The 23343-nt window shown below is 36.6% G+C and overlaps 1 protein-coding gene across 5 annotated transcripts in view; it reads right to left on the reverse strand.

Annotated features, from left to right (window-relative positions):
- KCNQ1 (potassium voltage-gated channel subfamily Q member 1) overlaps nucleotides 1-23343 on the reverse strand; it is a 332319-nt gene that overhangs the window by 224604 nt on the left and 84372 nt on the right. For 2 of the 5 annotated variants that reach the window (XM_085581508.1, XM_085581511.1), the window contains exons 7-13: nucleotides 19205-19315; nucleotides 16822-16917; nucleotides 14518-14640; nucleotides 13371-13512; nucleotides 12040-12066; nucleotides 9600-9665; nucleotides 6642-6762 (exon numbers count right to left, since the gene is read on the reverse strand). In XM_085581508.1, coding sequence (XP_085437634.1) covers nucleotides 6642-6762; nucleotides 9600-9665; nucleotides 12040-12066; nucleotides 13371-13512; nucleotides 14518-14640; nucleotides 16822-16917; nucleotides 19205-19315 — 686 coding nt within the window. The remainder of the gene's footprint in view (nucleotides 1-6641; nucleotides 6763-9599; nucleotides 9666-12039; nucleotides 12067-13370; nucleotides 13513-14517; nucleotides 14641-16821; nucleotides 16918-19204; nucleotides 19316-23343) is intronic. The other 3 variants (XM_085581509.1, XM_085581510.1, XM_077784257.2) reach the window with 3 other exon arrangements.

The following is a 23343-nucleotide window of genomic DNA, read 5'->3' on the forward strand; positions in this document are numbered from 1 at the left end:
TGAATCTAGTATTTGCTACACAGATTTAGAACAGTCTTTGCAGCATCTATTGACATAATGTTGCCCATAGACTTTGGAGTATTCCAGTCTAAATGCTACTTACAAGTACTAAATTTCACAACCTCCTAAGTTTGTTACTGCATTAGTAAAAATCTATTAATTTTTGCACCATTAATAAAATGCTAAACATAATTAAATGTATCATTTTTATTGGATAAAATAACCCCCAATGAACACATTATAAATTAATCAAGTTACTAACTTCTTTTGTATAGCCAACGTATCTAAAAAAGTAAAGCCATTCTCCAGCCTCGTAACAGAAAAACTTTATTCCTGTCTTGAATTTTAATTCTGGAATTAACTCAAGACAATGATAAAAAAATTTAACCTTTTTGAATATGAGATAAAAGTGGGCTTTTTTTATTGTCCCTCCCATCCAATAAAAATTAAAAGAATAAAAAGGTTTTGCACTTATCATTCTGCATGATGCCCAAAGTAAACAATTATAAAAGTTAATAAGTGGGGAGTTGCTTGTTGTTTTTACAGCATAGGAGCCCTGTACTTCTGAATCACTAAGCAGCTGGAGTCTGGTTTAATTACTCAACATCAATCAAGATGTAAACCAGCACTTGGAGACCAAGGAATGTAACATTCATCTGCAATACAAAAGAAATAGCTAAGCTATCTTAGCCTCTGCCTAGACAGTTTGTACACTAGAAAAAGTCAACACATTACTTTTATACCATGTCAGTAACATAAAATAGCCAAACAGTAATTTTGCACTGCACTTGAATGTATCAGTGACAATTTGCAGTAAGGGAGAAAGCACCATGAGAGTCTTATTTCATATGTGTTTGTAATCTCTAACACAGAAGATATTTATACAGTACTGATTTCTAGCAAATAGCAGCACGAGTATATGACAGCACTCCCCTCTCCAATAAAAAACAGATAGAAAGTTAACATAATAAAAAGAGGAGATGTGAAATTACAAACTCTAGGTTCCTGCCTGATTTTTTTATCTCATTAATTCTTTGATACAAGTCTTTTACTGTGATTATGCTCATATTAAAAGCACAGCAAAGTAATGCTGCAGCTTGATGGAGTGCTGCAGCCTTTTACAGGATCAAAGGGAATCTGATTATCCCTTCTGGTCTTCAGGGCTATAGACATAAACTGCACATTCTGTCTAATCTATGAAAAAAAGCAACCACCCACCACAGTACACAAGAAAATCTCCCTGAAGATAAAAGAGGTAAGTAACCACAGGGACAGATGTTCACCACACCACTCATTGCACTGTCAGAAGCTGCTCTGTTGCTGCAGTGTCAAGGGTGAAATAAGACACCACAAAGAACTGCCCAAGTCTTCAGCACATCTCAGGTTAATCCACATATAAAAATAAATACTGTAAATAACTGCCTGTATTACAGAAGACACAATCAGTCAACTTTAGCCAAATCTGCTGTGGACATCAGATGCAGAACACAGGAACAGTTTGTGTGCTGGGATCCCCTTATTCCATATCATCCAAACACAGAACAGGTCCCAGATCAAAGGGCTGCCAGGTAAGGCATAGGATGGCTGAATATTTATATTCAAGATGCAAAAGCCCCTGCTAATGTCACATTTGTCTCAGCACAAATGTAGCTATGGTTCTTTCTACGTGCAGGGAAGAGTTTATAGGGACTTTTAATCTGGGCAGCTGCACACAAATGCACCATGTCCAGACTGTAGCTCATTGCCACAGTGAGTGTGCCATAGCTATTCTGGCAGTGCCTCTAGCTAGAGTCAATATTCATAAGCCAGAAATAAAGTTCTTATAAACCATGATGAACATACTAAAATATCCATCTGCCTTTCAACATTTAGGAGAGAAATTTGCTGATGTCCTGCTCTGCTAGAACCACCTAGCTCTTGAGCTGTGGACAAGCTCTGAAGCCCCCTACATCTGGGGCTAACAGCAAACTAATAATTACTCACATCAGAGATTCTTTTGAGTCCTCTCTGATGACTACACTGCATTGATCACTGCTCATGTAAGGGGTTAGCCATTTTTAGGACTGGACTAGCACAGCTTTTTTCTCTCTCATACAAGCAGCAATAAGAAATCAGAATGGGATGATGACACTAAAATCATTAGAGTGGCTTGATTTACAAAGACTTTGGAGTCTTTGGCTGAAAAAGGAACTTTCCTGACTTCTTGTTAAACCAGATTTAGGGACACTTCATATCCTCAAGTGTCTCCCAACAGCCAAATAGGTGAAACAATCAGATTCCTGATACATCCAGAGATCTAGGGTCAATTTCTATGCCCAAGTTTATTGTAAATTTCTAATAAGAAATGTAATAATGTCATTCCCTACCAAAGGAAATCACTGAGGGAAACAGTCCTCCCTTTTTACTATTAAATAAGCAGATTATAAGCAGAATTCCTAAGGGAGACTGATGACATGCTGAAACATGCTGAATTAAAAAGGATGCTGCCCAGCATCCATCAAGCACTGAAGCCTTTTCTGTTGCAAGTTAAGTAAATGACTGGAAAAGTGGCATGTGACAGCAACCACTGATGACTGAACATTAAGCTCTGGTCTTAACTCAAGGATGGTCTTACATAGCTGCTATCACTGCTCTTCTTCTAATGTGCCTCATCATTAATGATAAAATGGGCTCCCTGGAAGTCATGGTTTAAATGTTGCTAACAGCATTTCAAAGGGAATTCTTGTGACAGCAGAAGTCAACTCTTCCATCTGGCCCGTTTGAGAGTGAAACCGAAATATTTGCTCAGACTTCAGGAAGTCATTTTGGTATAGAAGATAAAAGCAGGCATCTTTTACAACATGACCTAGAAAATCAAAGCAAATAGGGATTCTACTCACTGATAATCCAAAAGAAAAGAGATAGTAATAAGACAAATATAGCACTGATTGTTCTACGCAATGTGGTTGTATCTCTTGCCAACAACCTATATACTGGTAATTAAAACATAGAGCACTTCAAAAAATAGAAAAGAAAAGAGAAAGAAAACATTATTTCCAACAGAAGCCAGTGGTAACTGCAGCACCATGGACACTGCACTCAGTGTTTACCAGCACACTTTATCTCAAATATTTCAAAGCAATCAAAAGCATCCATTTCAATCATTCAGAAACATCCATCTCTTATTATGTCCTCTTAGTCTGGAAATTATTAAAAAGCCCTAAATCTGTTTGCTTAATTATTACATCTATTACACTGTTTAACAAAGAAGGGTTTATTTTTTAAATGTCATGACACAATCCTTTCAGGATGGAAATACACTTAATAATAAAAATCAAGTGCTTTCTGATTTTAATGTAAAGCTTTCCATTGAGTGTAAACCCCCTGTATAAAATCTAAGATGAAATTAGTATATCTCTGCAGGAAAAAAAATTATTCTATATGTAAATAGACAAGCCAATGCTTAACTAATTAAATGCATTATCATCACCCTAGTTATGAGGTACATAAAAATCTGGGGAAGAGTCATTAAAGCATCAACAATTATTGTATTTTGATACAGATAATAAGAGGATCACAAACATGCCATGTTAGCTAATGCTTACACCCAGAAATACATGCAGTCAGCTGGATCCACACTAATGCTAAAACTGGGCAATTATACAAACACAGGGCAAGAGCCTCTTGGTAACTGAGGCTCAGCTACAAGTAGCATTGATTTTGCACTGCCTCAAAATGCAAATAAAACAAAAGAGCCAACACAGTGAAACAAAGCAGGAGACAACCTGGGAACACACTGGGAGAAATAAACCAGTGAGAAGGCCAGAGGAGAGGGGTGGTATTGCTGCAGTCCATTTTCTATTTCACTTTTACAACACAATAGACCACAGCAAGCATTAAACTGAAGGGCCAAGTTCTATCACAAACAACACACTGCATACTGCATTTTTTAAACTGTTACGGACCATTTTACAGGTTGTCCTGTTTGAACATCAGGCCTCAATGTCCTTTAATTTTATTTTTGCTTCTTCAAATGGGTACTGATAGTGGTTAACTGATAGAGTAATCCTTCTTAATGAAAGATTTCCCATTAACAATTCCACAGAAGTAGGGTAGGGCTACATTAAATACAACTTTTATTTCAAAACAGGTTTAAAATAGAGTTAGATTTATGTCCTGCCAAAAACATCTGCATTCTTATTATTGGACACAGAACCAGTACTATTAAACATAGTGAGAATATGCATCTACATTTACAAAAAGAGAACAATTTTTCATAAACAAGCAAGGCTCTGAAATTTAATTTAAAGGGAAGCCTTAAGCCTTTTATCACAAGGGTTGAAAGTTAGCATTTACTTTCCAGGACTAGTGAAGGGAAAAAAACTCAGCCTCTATTTTTTAAACCACAAAGATGCCAAGTGCTTGCTTTTCAGTACCACAGCAGGTGCCCCACTCTTCTGACATATCTGTGCTACCTGTTAAATGGAAATATTTTTCATACTGTAGACTAAAAGCTTTCTAGTTGCCCTTTCTGTGATTAATTGATAAGTTAATGCAAATGTTGCAGTAAATACGTAATTGGCCAGGAAATAATTCCATGAATCCCAAATCCATGCATCTTCAGGTCAAGTGTTTTACATTATGCTTTCAAATCTGAAAATGTCTTTGTGTTTCTGTTTCTCTGATAGAGTATGTACTGTTTTTAAGACCTGAAACTAGATATAGTCACACTTAATTTGACTTGTATGTACTATAGATGGTGCTATAATTTTGTTGAGTACTTGGGTTTGCATTAAAAAACACAGGATTTTCACTAACTTTTTGACTAACCCTCATATCTGGCGCTGATCTGACACTAAGGCCTTTTAATTAACTGCACACAAAGTAAATGACCTTCCAAGCAAAAGGAAAAGTAGCTCTCAGGATTTACATTTGGGCACCCATTTTCCAAAGAGACACATTTAAATTAATATTTTTAACCAGTTCTCCATTTCATCCAATTAATTCAGTTTTGAATCTAAACCAAAAGTCTTAAAAAAACAATGAATCCTATTATCTTCCACCCTAGCAGGGACTCAATACAGATGTGTGGAGAACATATTTTGTACTGTCCCATCATTTGTGCCTTACAGCAATCCAGGGAAATTTTAACAAAGGTCACAACCAAAAATTAAGGGAGTAAAAGAAAACTATATAAGTTACTGAAAGTCAAGAGTGTTCATTTGGTGAGGTTCTTAATCTGAAACACACTACCTATGTTCTAAGGTCTCCCACAAATAGCTAATAGAAAAAAACAATTTCAGCTACTAAACAAATTGGACTTAAAGATTATAGAGTGCCTTGTGAAATGTATCAATAAGACATAGCTAAAAAATTCCCAGACTCAGAAAGGATAATGGAAACTCCTAGCACACAAGTATATTAAAAAAAAAAAAAGGTCTGCAATGTTGAGGCAAAAAAAACTTTTTAAACAACAACACAGAGAAAACATCTAGATCTGGTTTTGTTGCTCCATTGTTACTGTCTAAGGCTTGAGGAAATTTATTACTTCCTCCTCCTCCTTGTACTAGTAAGAAATCTTCCAGAATACAAGTCTCCTAAATCCCCTGCCTACAAACAGATGTACACTTGGGTGAATCAGATAAAAATGCAAATACCTTTCTTGGGGACAGGGAAGACTCTACCCAAACATTTTCTTTTTCTGTAATAAATGCCCTTCCAAAACGGCTCTAAAAAGTATTTTTGTACCATTTAGTATTCTGCTAATTATAGTTATAGCAAGAAGGCCTGGAAGTTGGCAGCAGGCATTTCTGCATGTTTTGTACCTCAGAAATACAAGTATGCTAAGAATTTTCATCTGTGGTTTCACAGCAGAAATCCTCAGATTTCAAGACGGGAAAAAAATTGTTTCATTCCTCTACTAGAAAATATACTGCCACACATCTACTATGGCAAACAATGAACATTTTTCAGGATTTTGAATTACACAACATCAGGAGACTTAACTTTAAAGGCATTTAAAGAAAAATCTACTGCAACTCTTTTTTTTTTTTTTTTTTTTTAGAATAATCTGAGAACCTGAAATGCCATTTTAGCATAAAAGACATGTGGAAAATCTTCTTCCAGAAGTGAAAATACTAACCCCCCTGCACCTCACGCACACACCCCTACAGACCTATTTCAGATTTTTTTTTTTTAAATACAACAAAGCAATAATAATGATCAAAGTTTTTCTTCCAATGTAGAATATAAATTTATCATTAGAGAAAGTGCTGCTGAAATGGAGAGACTTGTATTTCATATAAGTAGTATATAAAATTTGCACTTTACAGCTATTCCACTGGAAAACGATGGAGGGAGTAAGATAACCTTCACCAGGAAGGTACTCCCACACATTGTCTTCATGTAAAGATCTTGAGGCTATCAGCCACCAGCTGCCCAGAGACATTAGCTGAAAACTAAAGGCTTGTGTCACAGCCAAGTGAACTTGTCTTTAGGTCAGCACGAAGATTTACTGGCACCCAGAACAGGATACACCAACATCAAGGTGAAAAGGGTTTGCTGCAAACATCTGAGATATTTGAGCCCTGCCAGCTCCTCCCACCTGCAGTGCCTTCTCTTGTGTAAGTCAACCAATGCAGAGTTCAACAGGCTGGACTTACTGTGAGATGTGAGTTATCGGGGTCAGCAGTGTCTCACCCTCCAGGTCAAGCTCATCAGCAAAGCTGCTGGTCCTGATGAAGGGTCCTGTGCTCACATCTAGAAACGCTGGGCTCTTTTTTACTGTGGGAAAAACGTGCAGATAACAGTTCAAGCAACAGCATTTGTCTGCCATTCACCTGGACCTCTGAAATATTGTGCATTTTAAAAGAACAGTGAAAACAAAAGTTGCTACCAAAATTATATGTACCACAGAGTTCACAAAAAGCAAAATTTTAACTCTTCCTCTGCCCAAAGTATTTGAACTTCTGGTGAAGATTAAAACTAATATTTTATTCCTTTGTTTTATTTGTGCTCCTACTCCTGATACACTAGAATGCTCAGTATCTATGATGGAGGGCTTCCTGCATTATTAAGAGACAATTTGCTGGTTCCCCTCACACTAAGGCATGAGGCAACTCAACTCTGGGCTCAGAATCAGGACAGGAGGCAAGACCTCCAGCTCATCCCAGACAAGGTTCTTACTGGGAAGGTTGATTCACAAAACTTCAGATATTGAAAGTTTTACTGGCAAAGTTACTTGCAGATCATCACTTTCACATATCCAAGAAATCAGGGAGAGTGTTACAGTTTTCATTTTTTAACTCAGGCTCTGAAATTCTGTCAGATACTAAGAACGCCAAGTGCTTTTCCCAACATGGCCCTAACATTTGTTAGAGAAGCCACAGTATATGAATATAAATAAACCTACTGTTGTGGTTTACATGACTGTAAATGCATTTACAGAAAATAAAACTTTGTAACATTCCATATAAATCAAAGGCAATTGTGACAAGTCCACAAAAAACTTAGTCAGTCCAACTGGCTGGAATATTCAAAAAAACAATTATAATGTAGTAATTTATGAAAACTCTACTGTATTAAACAAAATATTTTATAATACATCAGTAAATAATGCTCTGCCAAAAAGCCACACAAAACCTAAAGGAATACAACAGAAATAGATAACTTAAATGCAGCTGATATTTCCTGAGAATAGAAGTGGGGATATCAGGAAACAATTATTTTCTTTTAATGCAATCATTTTACTCAGGTAATTGGGTATTTTCATATGGCAGAAATTGATTTGAATTTTAAAAAATCGGAAAAGAAAGTATTATTTAATCTTTAAGCACATGGCTGTCCAAACTACAAAAGGAAAGTCTCTGTATTCCAGAAGTTGTAGTAGGAAAGGGTGACCTCTGAAATCACAGTTTAAAATAAATAAATATGAAAACTGCTAGGATATACATTTATTACAAGCAAGAGCCACTTGTAGCACCTAAAAATTAAGATTTTGTAGCAAGCTTTAGGAAGTATTAATTTCTATTTTTGCTTGCACTATCATACTAATATTATAGTATCATACTATTTAATCACTTTGCTGTAACCATCATTGAAAAACATGGCTGTGAAACCAGCAAAATAATTCCAGATAGAGATGTGCAGTGAAATGCCTTTCAAACAAACTTCTTTGTGCTTTCACTGAATTAATTTTCACTGTTTTCATTTCTACAAGACATAAACGAAACTTTCCCAGTTTCTAGCAAATAAGGACTCACAAATGTTTTGGTTTTCCTGATGGCAAGTGATAAAAACTGCTGAACCTGAAGCCACGTAAAGGACTTACTGAACACTCACAAGATGTACCCATGAGAGACACAGAACACTCCACAAACAAGGGCATGTGCAGGAACACTGGCCCATTTGTGGGTCAGTCAGTTATTGCTTTTCAATTTCGTGGGAAGAGAAAGAAGGACTGGCACAGTAAAAAAAGAACCAGAAGTATGGGGATTTGTGAAGGAATTTTGAAGGAGTTAGAGATGCGACTTCTGAGTTTTTACATAATGTGGTTTATTTTTTTTATTTTCTACAAGGTAGGAAGGGTGAGTTTGGCTCACATCTTTACTGTATGGTTCAGGAGCTTACAAGATTCCTAGTTATAAGACTTTTTAAAGATTTATTGACTCATAAAACACTACTAATAAAGATATTTATGTTTTTGACCCAATCCTTAAATATTTCATGTTATGGACTTAGGTTACTGTGTAAGTTTTTTTAGTTAATTATGATATGATACATAAACCTACAGCACTGAATTCTAAACTCCTTGTTTACTTTTGTATCTACTTTTATTTTTTCTATATGCTAAACTCCAAAACTCTAAACCTTCTTCTTCTTCTTAATGTGTTTCTGCTTTAAACGATTAATTCACATTTTCGCTTCTAGTACCTTAGTTTGGAAGTCTTTTCCAATATCTCAAATCAAATCCTGTGTTTACTTCTAAGCTTTTACTTATAGACCCAAAGCTCTGAAATTCCTTGCATTTCAAATTCCAACACAGAAGTCAAGACTGGACCTCAGCCTACTTGAAGGAATTCTTGTGTGAGCACATGGTGAGCAGGAGCTGATTAGTATGAGGCAAACACGGTATCTCCTTCTCTCTGTTTTAAAAATTTATGAGATGATCATAACTAAGAAGAGAGCATGACCTTAATGAGAATTTCTCTGCCTGAAAGTGCCTTGAAACAGGGCTCAAGCAGAACACCAGGGAGCTCATATTTTACTTATAAAAATAAATTCATAGCCATTAGACTTTGGACAAGTCTTTCCTAGAAAGCAGTGTTAAAATATGCTTTTAAAAGGCACAATTTCTAAATAAGAAGGCTAAAGAGGAAAAAAAAAAAGGCTAAGCTTTAGACACTAGTTTTCAATGGATAATAATGGATGAATTTAAACATTTGCAATTTATAACCTGAACAACCTCCAGACTCAAAATTCTACTGAAACACTTCTTTTTAGATACCTGCTCTATAATTCTTTGTGCCACAGCAGACAGCTCCAGACAGAGCATTGCAAAGATTTAGTAATTAACAAAGGTGATGAAACATGATGGAACAATGAAATATTATGAGCATTACCTGGAGAGGAAGGAGCGCTGGAAGACTGCTGCTCTGTGGAAAAGGATGGCCAGGAGCGCTGACAATCTGAGTCAGAGTGAAGATGCACATGAAACAGAGACAGGAGAGGAGAAAAGAAAACAAAAATAAAAGGAAAAAAAAAATAGAAGCTCCAGATAGACAGCTGAGGAGATGCAGACATACCTAAAATTTAGTATATTCATGACACAAAATTTAAAATACTGTAACAAACAGTGTATGAAACTGTACAAGAGTGCATTACATGTTGGCAGAATGTTCAGTAGCCACTGTGGAGGCGTCATGGCTTTTCTAAGCCCATTTTTCATGGTAGTGTCAACTGCTGCAAGATATTCCTCCCTATAGGCCGGTCTCTGGTTGCCCCTTTCCTCCAGACTTCAGGGTTTCTCAAGTCTTTCCCTTTCTTAAGTGTCCAAGCTCCCACAGGTCAGACCCCTCTCACTCTGGGTCACCCTGTTCCCAGAGCAGCTCTCTCCTGGTCAGATTTTGGTGCTGCCACGTGGATGAAGCAGTTTGGACATCCACATTTGAAGCTTCCAAACACAAGCCATAAAAAGCTTTTGAAGCTGCCCACTTCAACCATGTAAAACAAATGCCTGCCTCAAGCTGAATTTCTTGGGAAAGTGTTTTAGGCAAGCAAGAGGAGCCAGTGATGAGAGAGCCTCAGCAAAACACAATCTTTACATTATGTTTCGTTATTTTGAATAGAATTATGCTATTAATAACTATTTCATTAAGAACTGCCTGTGAATTCACACACATAGACAGGCTGATACATCTCAGGAATGGTGCCTTACTTTTATGCAATGAGAAAAACTCTTAAAATAAAATATGCATTGGAGTGAAAAAAAATCAGTAAAAAATCTCTCATTTTCCAAGTGTTCTCTCAGTGCTGTGCACATGAACTAGTTCCAGCCTGAACACAGGGCTAATTTTTTAGTAGCCAGGCTGGGCCATGGCTCCTTTGGTTTTTGCTGTACTGATGATGCCAGGAGAACAAAAGCAGGGAGAAAAAGCTGGAAATCTCTGGTTGCACAAAGATGCTGGCAGGGAAGCCAAATGAGAGATCCTGGAGTGTGAAGACTGAAGTATAAGTGGGCAGCCCAAAAATTTATTTAATGTGAGAAAGCAGCATATGGATGTGTTACCCGAGCCTTTCTGAATACCAAATTAAAGCTGAATGAGTATCCTTTATCCTTTTACTTTCTAGTTTCTTCCTTCTAAACTCTTGACTTGGAAGCTCCAGTTTTATGTGTAGGTAATCTTTCTCACAGTAAGTAAAATAACACTCTCTCCCCTTTCTTTGAGCTGCTGTGAGAAGAGTATTAGACAGCCTCTCAGGTCCACTGAGCTCTAGTTGTCTGACTGGGATATAGAAACTGAACCTGTAATGGCTGGTAAAGCTCTTCTGATATTTCCCCAAGATTAAGGAATTTCATGTTCAGATAAAACAGGTGATTTGTTTGGTGGCTCTCACTGCTCTCCTGATCTTGTTCCACCATGCCTATCCCCAAGAGAGAGGCACCTTGTGGAATGCTGGAAACTGGGAAAATCAAGGATTGATTGGAGGAGTCAAGGAGATTAATTTTGGTTTTGCTGTTTTAACACCTTAATTGCACCTGTGTCCCATGTAGGTTCAGGGGTGAGACTGAACTTCGCCATTTCAGTCAATTTAATCTGAGCCTGAGCATCCTTGCACTCAATCACCAGAAGGAAGCCTCTGCTGTCTGCAGTGGATTCAGAGCTGAAAACCTGCAGGTGGCTCATAGCACTCTCACTAAATCACAGAGGTCTTTTGCCCAGACCTAGCTCTAATCCTACTGTCTTTGGGGAATACTCAATTGTTAAGAAAGTGCCTAAGCAAGCACATTAGAAACATCACAAGACTACATGGCTGCTTAAATGACCACAGAACCCAGACAGTAAAATAAATTATTTAATTTATGGGTCCCCATCTGTTCACAAATATCTGCAGCATATTTTTACAAGAACAGATGCATGTACTTCAGAATGCACAACACTGGGGGGTCAAATCTGAAAGTTTTCTCCCATCCTAATTCAGTTATTTGGAAACTAATTCATATCATATGCTTAGATAACTACTGGGTGAAGTATATTTTATTTATTAGAAAATTATCTTTTTCTATTGGTTATATATACATGAGCAATTTTTCTCAAGTTTAAAAAAACCATTAGAGGTCATCTACTTATACAAATGAATGTTCACTTTTCTCTTTGTAATGAGACTGGATGCAGTTGTGATTACAAGTGTGAGAATGCATATTTTCTGTCTGTCTAGATCTCCTTGGCTGCAAAAGATTTCTTAGAAATTATATGGCACTAGACACACATGAAAAGCACTGCAAACATTACACTGTCATAAGTTGGCATGCCATAAATAGAATTATTTTCCTCAACTTACCAAGCAATTTTAACATTCCTGTTTGTCCTGTATACTTGTAACAGTTTATAGAGGAGAACACAGATAAAAAAGAAAAAAGATAAGTGTCAGAAGAAATTAGAGAAAATTCTTTTTACTGAAAACTATAGAGCTGACTTGTGAAATGGCAGTAGTAGGCTGCCATCAAATTGTATTGTCCCTAATCAGCTCAGAAATTTAGTGGTAAAAGGTGGGACTTTACAACTCTAAGCATGGTACTGTAATTTGATTGTTTTGAAGGTGTCTGTACTCAAATTTTGAGACACTCACTTAGCTCAGTACTCGTCCACCTTTTAGCAGATATGTCATTTCTACCATCAGATGCAACTTGTAACCATTCCTTAGCACAGACCAAGAAAGAGTGGGAATGCATGGATGATGCAGAACACAAGCACACCAGAAAAGTACAAGGAAGGCAAGACTTTCTGCTTGAACTAAATTATGCCCAGTGCCAGCCCATGCTGCTGCCTTATTTTAAAGCCCATTAAATTTATCCATGTCAGCCAAATTTTTGAGGAGAAGAAACATAAGTACTTAAGGTATCTATAATCAATAAAACACACCTTAAAAATTAAACCTTGCTCTTGTTGCCAAAATTTAAGCAATACATTTTAAACTTCCAATAAAAATACATTTGTAAAAATGCCACATTGTAAATTCAGAGTTATTTTGGAAGTTCAGTATAGCAAAGGCAAATATAAAGAAGCTATTAATTATAAGGTGATTATCAATGTCCTGTCATTTTCCTCATAATGTACCATTTTGTACAATGACATTTAATAAGATGGACCCACATTATCTTAAGTACTTCTGCTTTCAAAACTTGATTCACAGCCTACTACAGAGAGCAGATGGCATGAGCACATGAGGATTTCATATAGCAGACTATGTTTGGTGCAGCCAAGGCACACCAATCCTTTTTGGTTCAGGCACAAGCACAATAGTAACACATCCTGGGTAATTTCACATGGAAAAGCTGACAGCAAATCCCTGTAATTTCAATCAATTGCAGAACTGGGGAATGTATGCACCAGCCTAAGAGTCTGCCTGCTGGAAGAGCCTAACTAGCTCTTGCAACAGGGACAAATGAGAAATTATTTTGTTTATCTGCAGTGGAGCATGCTCATTAAAGCAATGGTTAAACCTCACCCAGACAAGCCAGCAACCAAATACAAAAAAGCAACGTATTCTCGCTTTAGAGTGACAAGAACTTGTTCTTTCCTTCTTTACTACAGATACTAAAAAGGATCTGTATGCAAATGAAATCACAGAACTCATCACAGTTACTGGCATTTTATAGTGGAACTTCTTACCAGAATTTTCAAATGGTTCAAAACTGAAATCAGTTTTCCTGTCCTCAGCCACGTGGTCATAAGTGATGTGTGGTATAGCCAACATCCTGTCTGGAGAAGAAGGCCCATTGTCCTTGTCTAACTTAAATTTCTTCTTTTTAACCTAAAAAAAACCCACATAAATTAAATTACTCAAACCAAGTCACATGGAGTTGTCTCTTCAGTGACGCCTTCAATAATAACACAGTCCCCAAAGAGCTATAAACAATTAAAAGAGTGCCTGAATTGCATTTTCATGATTCTACACTGTGTTTCTCATTATGTTGTCCCCTCATCCTGCCAAAACTGGCTAATCACTAGATTTCTGCACATTGTCATTTCCAAATCCCTTGCCTGCAATTAAAAAAGAAAATCTGCTAGTTATGCAGCTGCTTATATAAATCAAACTATTCTAGAATATCTTTATCATTTTGTGGATGCAATAAATCACACCTTCAGCACAAAGCCAATGGATATATTGCTACTGAACTCAGATGAACCTTGGAGATACAAGAAAAGATTTTTGCACAATATCCTCTCCTTCTAGCTTGAGACTGGTGTGCAATACCTCTTACAATAAAGAGGATGGTGTACAGATTCTGACAAATGGGTTTTGTTGCTGCATATAAAACAAAAAAATCAGAAGTTATAGAATCTGTTGATATGACAATATTACTGTATGTAGGCACAAGAAGTTTTTACCATAAAGCTTAGAAAATCACAAAATCAATAGTCGAGAGAAACAGAAGCTTTCTTGGGTTTTGTTTGCTTTAATAAATTAGAAGTTACTATTTTGGAAATATGATGAAAGTTACTTTCTTTTTATCTTTTACCTTTCCTTATAGTTTTCCAAACAATGGTAATTAACTGGCTGATGTGCCTGATTAAGTTATTATTAGTCTTTTCCAAATCCATTTTAACAAAATCAAGCTTAGGGAAATTCAGCAAATCATCTTCTAATTTATAATGTTTATATATCCAAACTGTCAAAACTGCAATGTAAATCAAAATTTGAAACCAAGTAATAATCTGTAAAACAAGCAGAACAAATAACCTCTAGAAAGTAAAAGAACTCAATCTGATTTAAAATTTTCAGATTACTATAATGTGAAGCATTAGTTATTGATACCATCACCGATTTCTTTGGTTTTGGACTGGGTGAGAGCAAATGATAATTCCTGGCAGGTTTTCGAATGTAGATTTTCCATGTAGAAGAGTCTGGGTTTTCTGCAGCGTAGCATCTCCATGCAGTCTGGAACAAATGTTTTAAGAATAGAATAATTAATCAATCAGATCAGTGGCTCACTGTACAACACAGTAACTTCCAAATAGCATGTCAGTCATTCTTGATTTAATTATATTCTATAATTTGCCCTCTGGAAACAAACTCAGCATGGTTTAGAACTCTTATTTAGTAAACAGAAATGACAGTTAGAATTGGGAAACCACACAGAAAGATGAGTCTTTTCAAGTGCAACTTTTATTCTCAGTAGCAACAAACAAATAATGAGAGAGATCTCTAGACTGGGTTCAAAAAAGGCTCCAAATTTCATGTTCTGCCTCAATTTCCTACCTGACTTTAGGTATTTTGCCTATTGCATCCTATGTTACAGGCCCCTACTCAGAAAAAGATAAAAATTGTTCTTTCATGCCTCACAAAAATACTACCAAGTAAAAAAAAAAAAAAATGGAATTGTGATGTGGTCAGTAGGGCTATATTCATATGAAGAAATGCAAGTGAGGACAAAACAGAATAGCACCAGTGGTTAACCAAGAGCCAAAACCCAGACCTCCCTCTTGCCAACCACCAATTATTAAAATCCCACGTTCTAAGGCAAAAGGGAGGAAAAGCAGGGCTAGGAAACAAGACCAACAAGAAAACACTACTGCATTTTCTCTCAACTGTATAAATGCCAGAATTAATTAATAATGAGTCTCCAAATTAAAAAGGCAGATCCTCACTTACTACATGAAAAAGGACACACTTATACACAAACAATCTAAAGCAGGGAAGGCCAGAAAACCCTAGCTGAAAGAAACAAAGCAATGCAGAATGAGAGAGCTAAACAAACATTAATTGGAAAGTAAAGGACTTCTATCACCATATAAATCCCAAGAGTGGCAGAAGTAAATGACCTCTAGAAGAAACCAAGAAGGAATACGAGGAAAGAAAACTACTCATCTGGGCTATTCTCTTGTCTTGTACCTATTTTGTAAACATCTTGGTTTAAGAACAATCTTATTGTAAGTCATTTGCAGAGCACTTACTGAATTTAGCTTTCAGAAGCCTAAGACTATTAGTAAATCATAATTACTCTGGACTTCATTGTCTATCCTCTACTCCTCCTTAACATTTCTGATGGAGCCAAGCAAAACATTCTGGACAAGCAGGCCCAGACTTCCCAATAATTTGGTGTTCATTTCCCAAAAGAATCAGTGGGACCATTAAAAAAATCCATTCTTTACAAAACCATACCATACGAATTTCAAGATTTTTAGCTAATCTCTGGCTATAACCAGGGTCTTTTTCACATTAACTCTGGGACTGCTTAGTTTCAAGCACAAACTTTACAGTTAGCTACTGTTTCCACAAAGACCCTGACCTGGAAACCCACATTCACTCATGAGGCTAGAGAAATAATTCATACAAGAATGAAAAAATGATATGGTGTACATCAAGTTTCTTTTTAAATTTGATCTCTGTGCTTCTAAAGCTTTGTGCAGGTACTGAGTAGAGGGAGGAAAAACCTAGAATGAAACTGTTAATACTTCTCCAGGGCGCAAGGCTGGCTTCAATGGAGTAAAGGATAAAATCTCTTTAACCATACTGACACTGAACTGCAATTGCATTTATAACAGGGGGATCAATATTTTCCTGCCTGTCAGTTATTCTACATGAAAGACTGATTTTAAAGAATCCCCGTGGTTTACAGCCACCTATTCTAGAGCTGAAAAATCCAAACAACATTTCCCTATTTAAGATTCTGACATATTTCTCCTAAATTTGAGATTTTTAAGAATTTAGTTGTACCAACTTAAACATATTTGACATTTGTCTTCACAAGCAACAATGTATTTTTTAAAAGCACAATTTTACATGAAGCTCTCTCTTTGTTTTTTCATTACTACAAGCATAACATTTCTAATATTTTCCCCAGGTAAATTGTTTAATAATTAAAGGATAACTTTCAGTTTGAATTTTAACCAGCTGAATTAAACGGTTTACACTGATTTGGGAGTGCACTTTTCTGCTCTTTAGTTTACATTAAAGACTGGATTTCCAAAACTTGCATCTGTAACTCCTGTACAGTTTTTAATGGGAATCAGGGAGGGAAAAACTGCCAACAACTTGGGGGAAAAAAAAACCTTCCACAACAAAAAGGTACTATAAATGGAAAGAAATTACAGTATGCAATATGCAAGAGCTCAGTACCTGTATGAGTGAGGCAGCAGCTGGAATCTGACGGTTGAAATGCTTCTGTCTTTGTTTCTGTTGTACCTTTAGGGCAAAGCCTGAACCAAGAATTCCCTGTGGAAAGCAAAAAAAAAAACCTCTTTTTTTTCTCTTTTTTTGTAAGAGTGGAGTGAAAGAGCCACACATAAAATTGCCAAATTATGTTGTGTTAATAAACTTGTATTCAGCATCATAAAACCCAAATAATTATTTAAAGGAAATGACTTAATGCAGTGAAATTTTTAGTCTCAGTTATGACTTGCTGAAGCAAACTCTGAATGCTATCATACCCTGATGCAAAGCCTGCTGGACTAAGACCCAAAAAAGGAAAACAGAAATGATATTTCATACCCTCTAAAAGTCTCACAAAGGCTTGTGTAGGGGAATGACAGAATAGGGGGAAAACATGAACCTGATGGGCTTAACTACATTTTTATAAGAAATAAAGCTTTGGCAGGGCATGATGTAAGCCATTAGACCTTTTAACTGCGGTATGGTAATTTCTCTGTCCATATATCCATGGTTGGAGTAAGGGAAAAAGACAAAGAAGAGAAAAAGACATTTCAGAATAGTCAACTGAATTGAACACAAAGCCAGCTAATTCACTTTCAGGACAAGAGACATGGACTAATGGCACTGGGTGGTATGAAATGCAAATTAGATTCCAAATGTAGTTTAGATATGAAGTCCAAATTTAAGTAAACAGCAAAGCCATTTATGTGGTCATTTGCACAGGTATAGGCAAATTTAACACAAGTTTTAGTAACAGGTGAAAATGAAATACTTTCAAAAGTATCTTACATGTTTACACCTACTCAAGGAAAGCACAATTCTTTTTCTACACGCAGCAGAAGGCATCAGACACAGGCATCAGGCACAGAGCAGCCAGGGATCTTGGCTCAACCTCTAAGAGCGCTATTAATCATTAAATATTTTGAAAGGAACATGAAATGCCCTTCCTATTATGTTCATTTAGTAAAGATCAAAGAGATTATGATGCTCAAACACCACATATTCGGGAAATGAGGGATCATTGCCAGATCCAGAACCCACACCAGTTGTGTTTCACCACTACAATCACTTTTGACTGTGATCTCAGCCAGATCCTCTTACTTAAAAGACCAAAAAGAAAGCCTGCAATAGAGCTTCAAACCCTGAATTCCCCCTTGGGCCAACCCACAGAACAACTTCTCAGTAAGAAGAATCCCACTAATAAAGGGATGATTGCTGTTGTTCTACTTCAACAAAGACGAGGGAAAGTGGAAAAGATTAGAACAAGGAGAGAGGAAAGCATATGCTTTAAAGGCAAACTGATGCTGGAGAATTAAAAGAAACTTAATTATCCTCCTCTGTAAATAATTATTTACCTTTAAAGTAGGCAACTAATTTTAGAAGATCACTGGAGTTTTAGTAGCTACCATCTCATGCTGTGAAGAACTTTTGTGATGGTACTGGCATAAAAGTATTCTTATCTATTCTGTACCATCCCCACCACTTCTTCACTAGAACTACACAAACATCTGCTAACACTACTTCTTGTGTCCCTGAACTAAAAAAATAAACACACAAACAGAATGCTTCAGGTGGCACAAATATTTTAACAGCACAATTCAGGAGTATTGCTAAATTTTTGAAAAACATACCCTTAGCTACATCTGGCACTGAATATTTGGACTTTCAAACCGCAGTCCAAGTTTTGCAGATTTTGAATTTACCCTTGGTACTCAAGTGCCTTGTTTCTTGTTTGAAAGCACTCAGGAACCTGTTTTCAGTGCAAACAAGGTGCCATAACAGCTTTAAAAGGTCAGTTCTAAGTCACTTTTGAAAGCAGGACTTTTTCCATGGACAGATATTCATTTTGTGAAGAACTGCATCAGTGCCTCTGGCTGCTGACTGCTGTCTTTCTGCCAGTGACATCTTTTTTGGAAGCTTTTCTAGAAGAAGGACACACACAAGAATTTTCCAGTTCAACTCAGACCTAATCAGTTGCATAATCTATGAGTGAATGCCTTAAAAAACCCCAAAACATCACTAAGCCATCATTATGAAGTAATTAGAAATAATTTCCTTTACACTTCTGAGATAGGCTAAGAAAATTACGTGGAATTAAACATCTCTTCCTCAAATACAAATCCTTCTCAAATCTAGTGTTACACACAAAAACCACTGCATATTTATTTATCTACTTCTAGAAGCTCTTTTGTTTCCACAAGCTAAATAAATTTCATCTACAATACAGAAGCTTAATACAAAGCTTATACAAAACCAGATTAAATAAAAAGTTAAAGAATCAGTAACAGAAGTTCCCTCTGATAACTAATGAATCGACATCAAATTGTCACAAAAGTACAAGATAACCTACCGCAGGCAGTGCAAAAAATGAGATTGCAAACACTGAAAAACAAGATGCAATTGTCTTTCCTATCCAGGTCTGTGGCACTTTATCTCCATAGCCAATAGTTGTAACAGTCACCTGCAAAGAGAAATAAAGAGGGCATTACAGCAAGTATTAACAAGGCACTTTGGGCTTGTTGCTCTCTCTTCCTTTTTAATTTTTTTTCAAAGAAGCATTAGCTGCATTCCTAACTCTCCCACTGACAGCCTGTATGACATTAATGAAGGTTAACTCTCCTTCCAGGTTTGTTTCCCCAACTAATACTGAATGGAAAAACAAACAGGAAACTGAATTATAACAAAATACACATTTAAAATCTTGCAAAGTGAAACCATCAATTTAAGTCGTCATGGCTGAGGCAACTGTACAGCATATGAAGTTATTGGGGTAGGGGTTGCCGGCCCATGTCACACACTTTGCTTAGGGAAAGGCTGCCAGCAGTTCTGAGCTGGTGATTCGGTGTATGGGCAGGAGATGTTTGCTGGGAACGTTGCAGGATGCTGCATGGAAAGAGCACACACATGCTGTAACCGGGCACCGCGACTGCGGGCAGGCATGAAGCCTCTGGAGATAACATTGGTATAAACAGCAAGAGAAGCTGAACCCTTCCCATGTAGTAAAGACCCTGAAAACAGTCTAATGAATCACCAATTCATATCAAACACTGAGAGTAGGAACAGATCATTTAAAGCACACATGCAGGAAACATCTGTTGAGTTTGCCTGCAGAAAAGTAACGATGACCACCACAGTGATGTAGCACAACAAGGCTTAATAAGTCATTATTTGCATGAGTTCAAGGAAAGAATGTATTTGTTTGAAGCAGGAGGATACATTTGGCATCTGAGAGCAATTTACATTCACCTATGTCACCAGCTATTTCTGAGTTTGTAAATTAGAGATATTTTTATCTGTGACTTCGAGGAAGGCTAACCAAATCAGAGCATGGGAAACCACGTGGAGCCCCCAGGCAGCTGAGGCACAGCTCAGTTGTTGGCTGGTCAGATTTTCTCTTGACCCTGTGGGCTTCCACTGCCCAGGACACAGATGTTGGTCCCACAGTCACACACACAGGCCATCCTCACCTTGTCCTGGACTTGCCCATCCTCTAAGCAAAGTCCCTGTGTGCAAGTCAAACACAGGACAAAAGGGGCAGCTTGAGGCGGTGATGTTCATGGCAAGTTTCTTGCTAATCACTGATATTCAAAGCATTCACATATTAGTTTTTAATTTTTAATACAAATTTTTAAAACGTGGCCTTTTTCCAAACAGTTTCATACCCCACAGGAGCATGGTAAGGGTTAGTTAAATACCCAAGCACCTCTGCCTGTATTCCTGAAATTGTCATTAAAACTCTACCTTAATTCAGGACCTGATGAGAGAAGGAAGTGTGATGTTAATCTCCTTACCTACATAGGAGGGTGGCTTGAAAAAAGACTCCTAATTACAATTTCACTTTCAAAAATATGGAATAAAAAAGGAAATATAATTATGGGAAAAGTTATGGTCTCCAATGCCTTCTTACAGAGAAGATTGTGAGATAAAATAACGCCTTATGCTTCTGTTCTTGAAAAAAATTACAAACTCTTGTAAGTGAAAAATGTTATCAACTATTTTGAGTTACAGTCTTAGAATCATGTTGAAACACACACATTAGCTAGAAATGTGAAAAGAAAGAGTTGCTTCTGAGCTGACCAAAGGAAAACTGAAGAATTCATATACATCTTAAGTACTTTTGTCCCCTTTCCCACCACATCCCTGCCCCTTCCTTCTGAATTGGTTTATATGAATTATTAATAACACAAAAAAAGTATTTCCTGTGATGGTTGCCTAGGAGGATTTTTTTAAAAGCATTTTGGAAATTGGGTAGCAAGTAAAAGTCTGAAGTTAACTTTTTCCTCTACCCTCATAACTCTAAAGCATCTACAAATACATTGTATTCTGAAATTGCATTTTCTTTTTTCCCCAAAATATATGCTGTTGAAATCTTACATGCCAAGTTTCTGCCCTAAGTCATTTCTTACAGCTGGATTAAAACTCCCTAAAGAACACAGTACTAATTTTACAGTTGTAAATGAGGATATTATAATGGAAATACTGACTCAACTTCTACTCTAGCATAGTAAACATGTTGGCATAATGAAGTTAAATTGATACAAGAGCTCACACATTGAATTTCATTGAAAAGCCTGTAAAACAATTGCTTTAATTAGGAACAAAATCATATTCATCCACTGACTATTTTAGAACTTTGATCTGATGAACATCACCACAGATTTAGGCATTAAGACTAATGTTGTTCCCATTACATATGAATCAAAAGTCTGAAGGGGGGAATACTAAGCAAAAACCCACACACAGAAAGAATAGTAATTTTCATCAGCACTGAGTAGGGAAAGAATTTTATTTTAGGTTACACCAGGCTAAAGTGAGCACAGGAAACTAATCAGTTAAGTAAGGATGTTCTGTCTATGAAATCCTTGCTGTGTACATGGGAAAATTTGGATAGTTAAACAGCTCCAAAATACAAGAATCTCTAGATGTAACAATAGCTATATCTGTACTTTGAAAGTAACAATTCTTAAAAGTTTATTCACATCTATCCCATAAGAGTTCACTGCATGAAGACAAAATGTAGCTGGAACCACTCACTGAATTAAAGCTCAGAGATGAGAAGGCAGCTGCAAAAGGAAGTGATGCCTTGCAAAAAGCAATTAAAAATATCTTCATCTTTCAACCCCTGCTCCAACAATTCCTAAACTAAACAACTTGCCCACAAAAAATCTGAACACATAATCCCCCATATCAATCTTTTTTTTAAAAAGGATGTCACAGGTGTATAGTTGGTACACTTGACTTGCAAACCACTTAGAAACTAAAAATGGCATTTCCCCTTCCGTCAAACATTGAAGTCAGTGTACAGTTCTCTACAGCCTTTTTAAATGAGAAGATGGGGGGGAAAGGGCTCTGAATAATACAAGATCCATGAGATCACTTTTCATGAAGCTATTTTTTTAAATTTATGTCAAATTATTTTATAAATTAAGTCAGATTACTTTTAATTAACAGAAGTTTTATGCATGTGCAGTTTTGAGTGGAATTTCCCTTAACTTTTCAGCAAAGTTTTCTCCCCAACTTTGATTTTCAACTTACATTTAGCAAATACTGATGGGCTTTACTAAACAGGACATTGTTTTGTGTATGCTTAGGAGTAAGCTAACTTGTAAATGTTTTGTTGAATTTGGACCTTAGTGAAAAAGCCTATCTTCTAAGCTGTACTAATTAAAGGAACCAGAAATTCCCAAGTAAAGCTGTTTGCAGAAAACTGCTTGCTTCAATTCAAAACAAAAGGCATGGAGAGATATCCATACATGGGTATATTCAATAACTGCTTTTGGAAATAGCATTCATGATCAAAGAGACTGCTAGCACAGCTTTTCTGAGTCATGTTTATTCCAAAGTGAAGGTTGAAATTTGTGTATTCATTTAGTGGGTATCAAAAGAAGAGCTCGTCTCAGTTGCTCTGCAATGGGATTGAAATGAATGCTGATAGAGGGAGGGGAAGAAAAAAAAAAAAACACAAACAAAACTAAAACCCACAAGCAAATACTAAAACCCACAAAACCCCCAGAGACAGTGAGCAGGTAAGGTTTTCTGAATGTGGTCATCTCTGATAGATTCAATGAGAACATTTATCTCATTTTTTTAGCATCTGTTTTTTTAAATTTTATTTTTAGTATTTTCCTGGTTGAATCTATATTAGACCTTTAAAATTGTCAGTCTGGACATGATGGACAGACTAATTTTGAATACTGGCACTGGGAACTGAAAGATGCACCACATTACATTTATTTTACTTGCAAACACTAAACTTGTTTTTGAAGGACATATAGATATCCTGCCAGTGGCAGAATTTATACAGCTTGTACTGCATTCAAAAGCAGCAATCATACAGACAACTCTTTATATCATTAGGTAACCTTAGATTTCTTCAAGAAGCCCAAAACTGACATGGCAAATAGCTACAGTCCAGAGTTCTCACGGAAATTCAAATAAAGCCCAGGAGGCCAATTTACATATGAAAATGGAAAAGCAATATAGACTTAT

The sequence above is a fragment of the Lonchura striata genome, chromosome 5 (genome assembly GCF_050655825.1).
Source record: "Lonchura striata isolate lonStrDom1 chromosome 5, ASM5065582v1, whole genome shotgun sequence".
In the NCBI taxonomy this organism is placed as follows: Eukaryota; Metazoa; Chordata; class Aves; order Passeriformes; family Estrildidae; genus Lonchura; species Lonchura striata.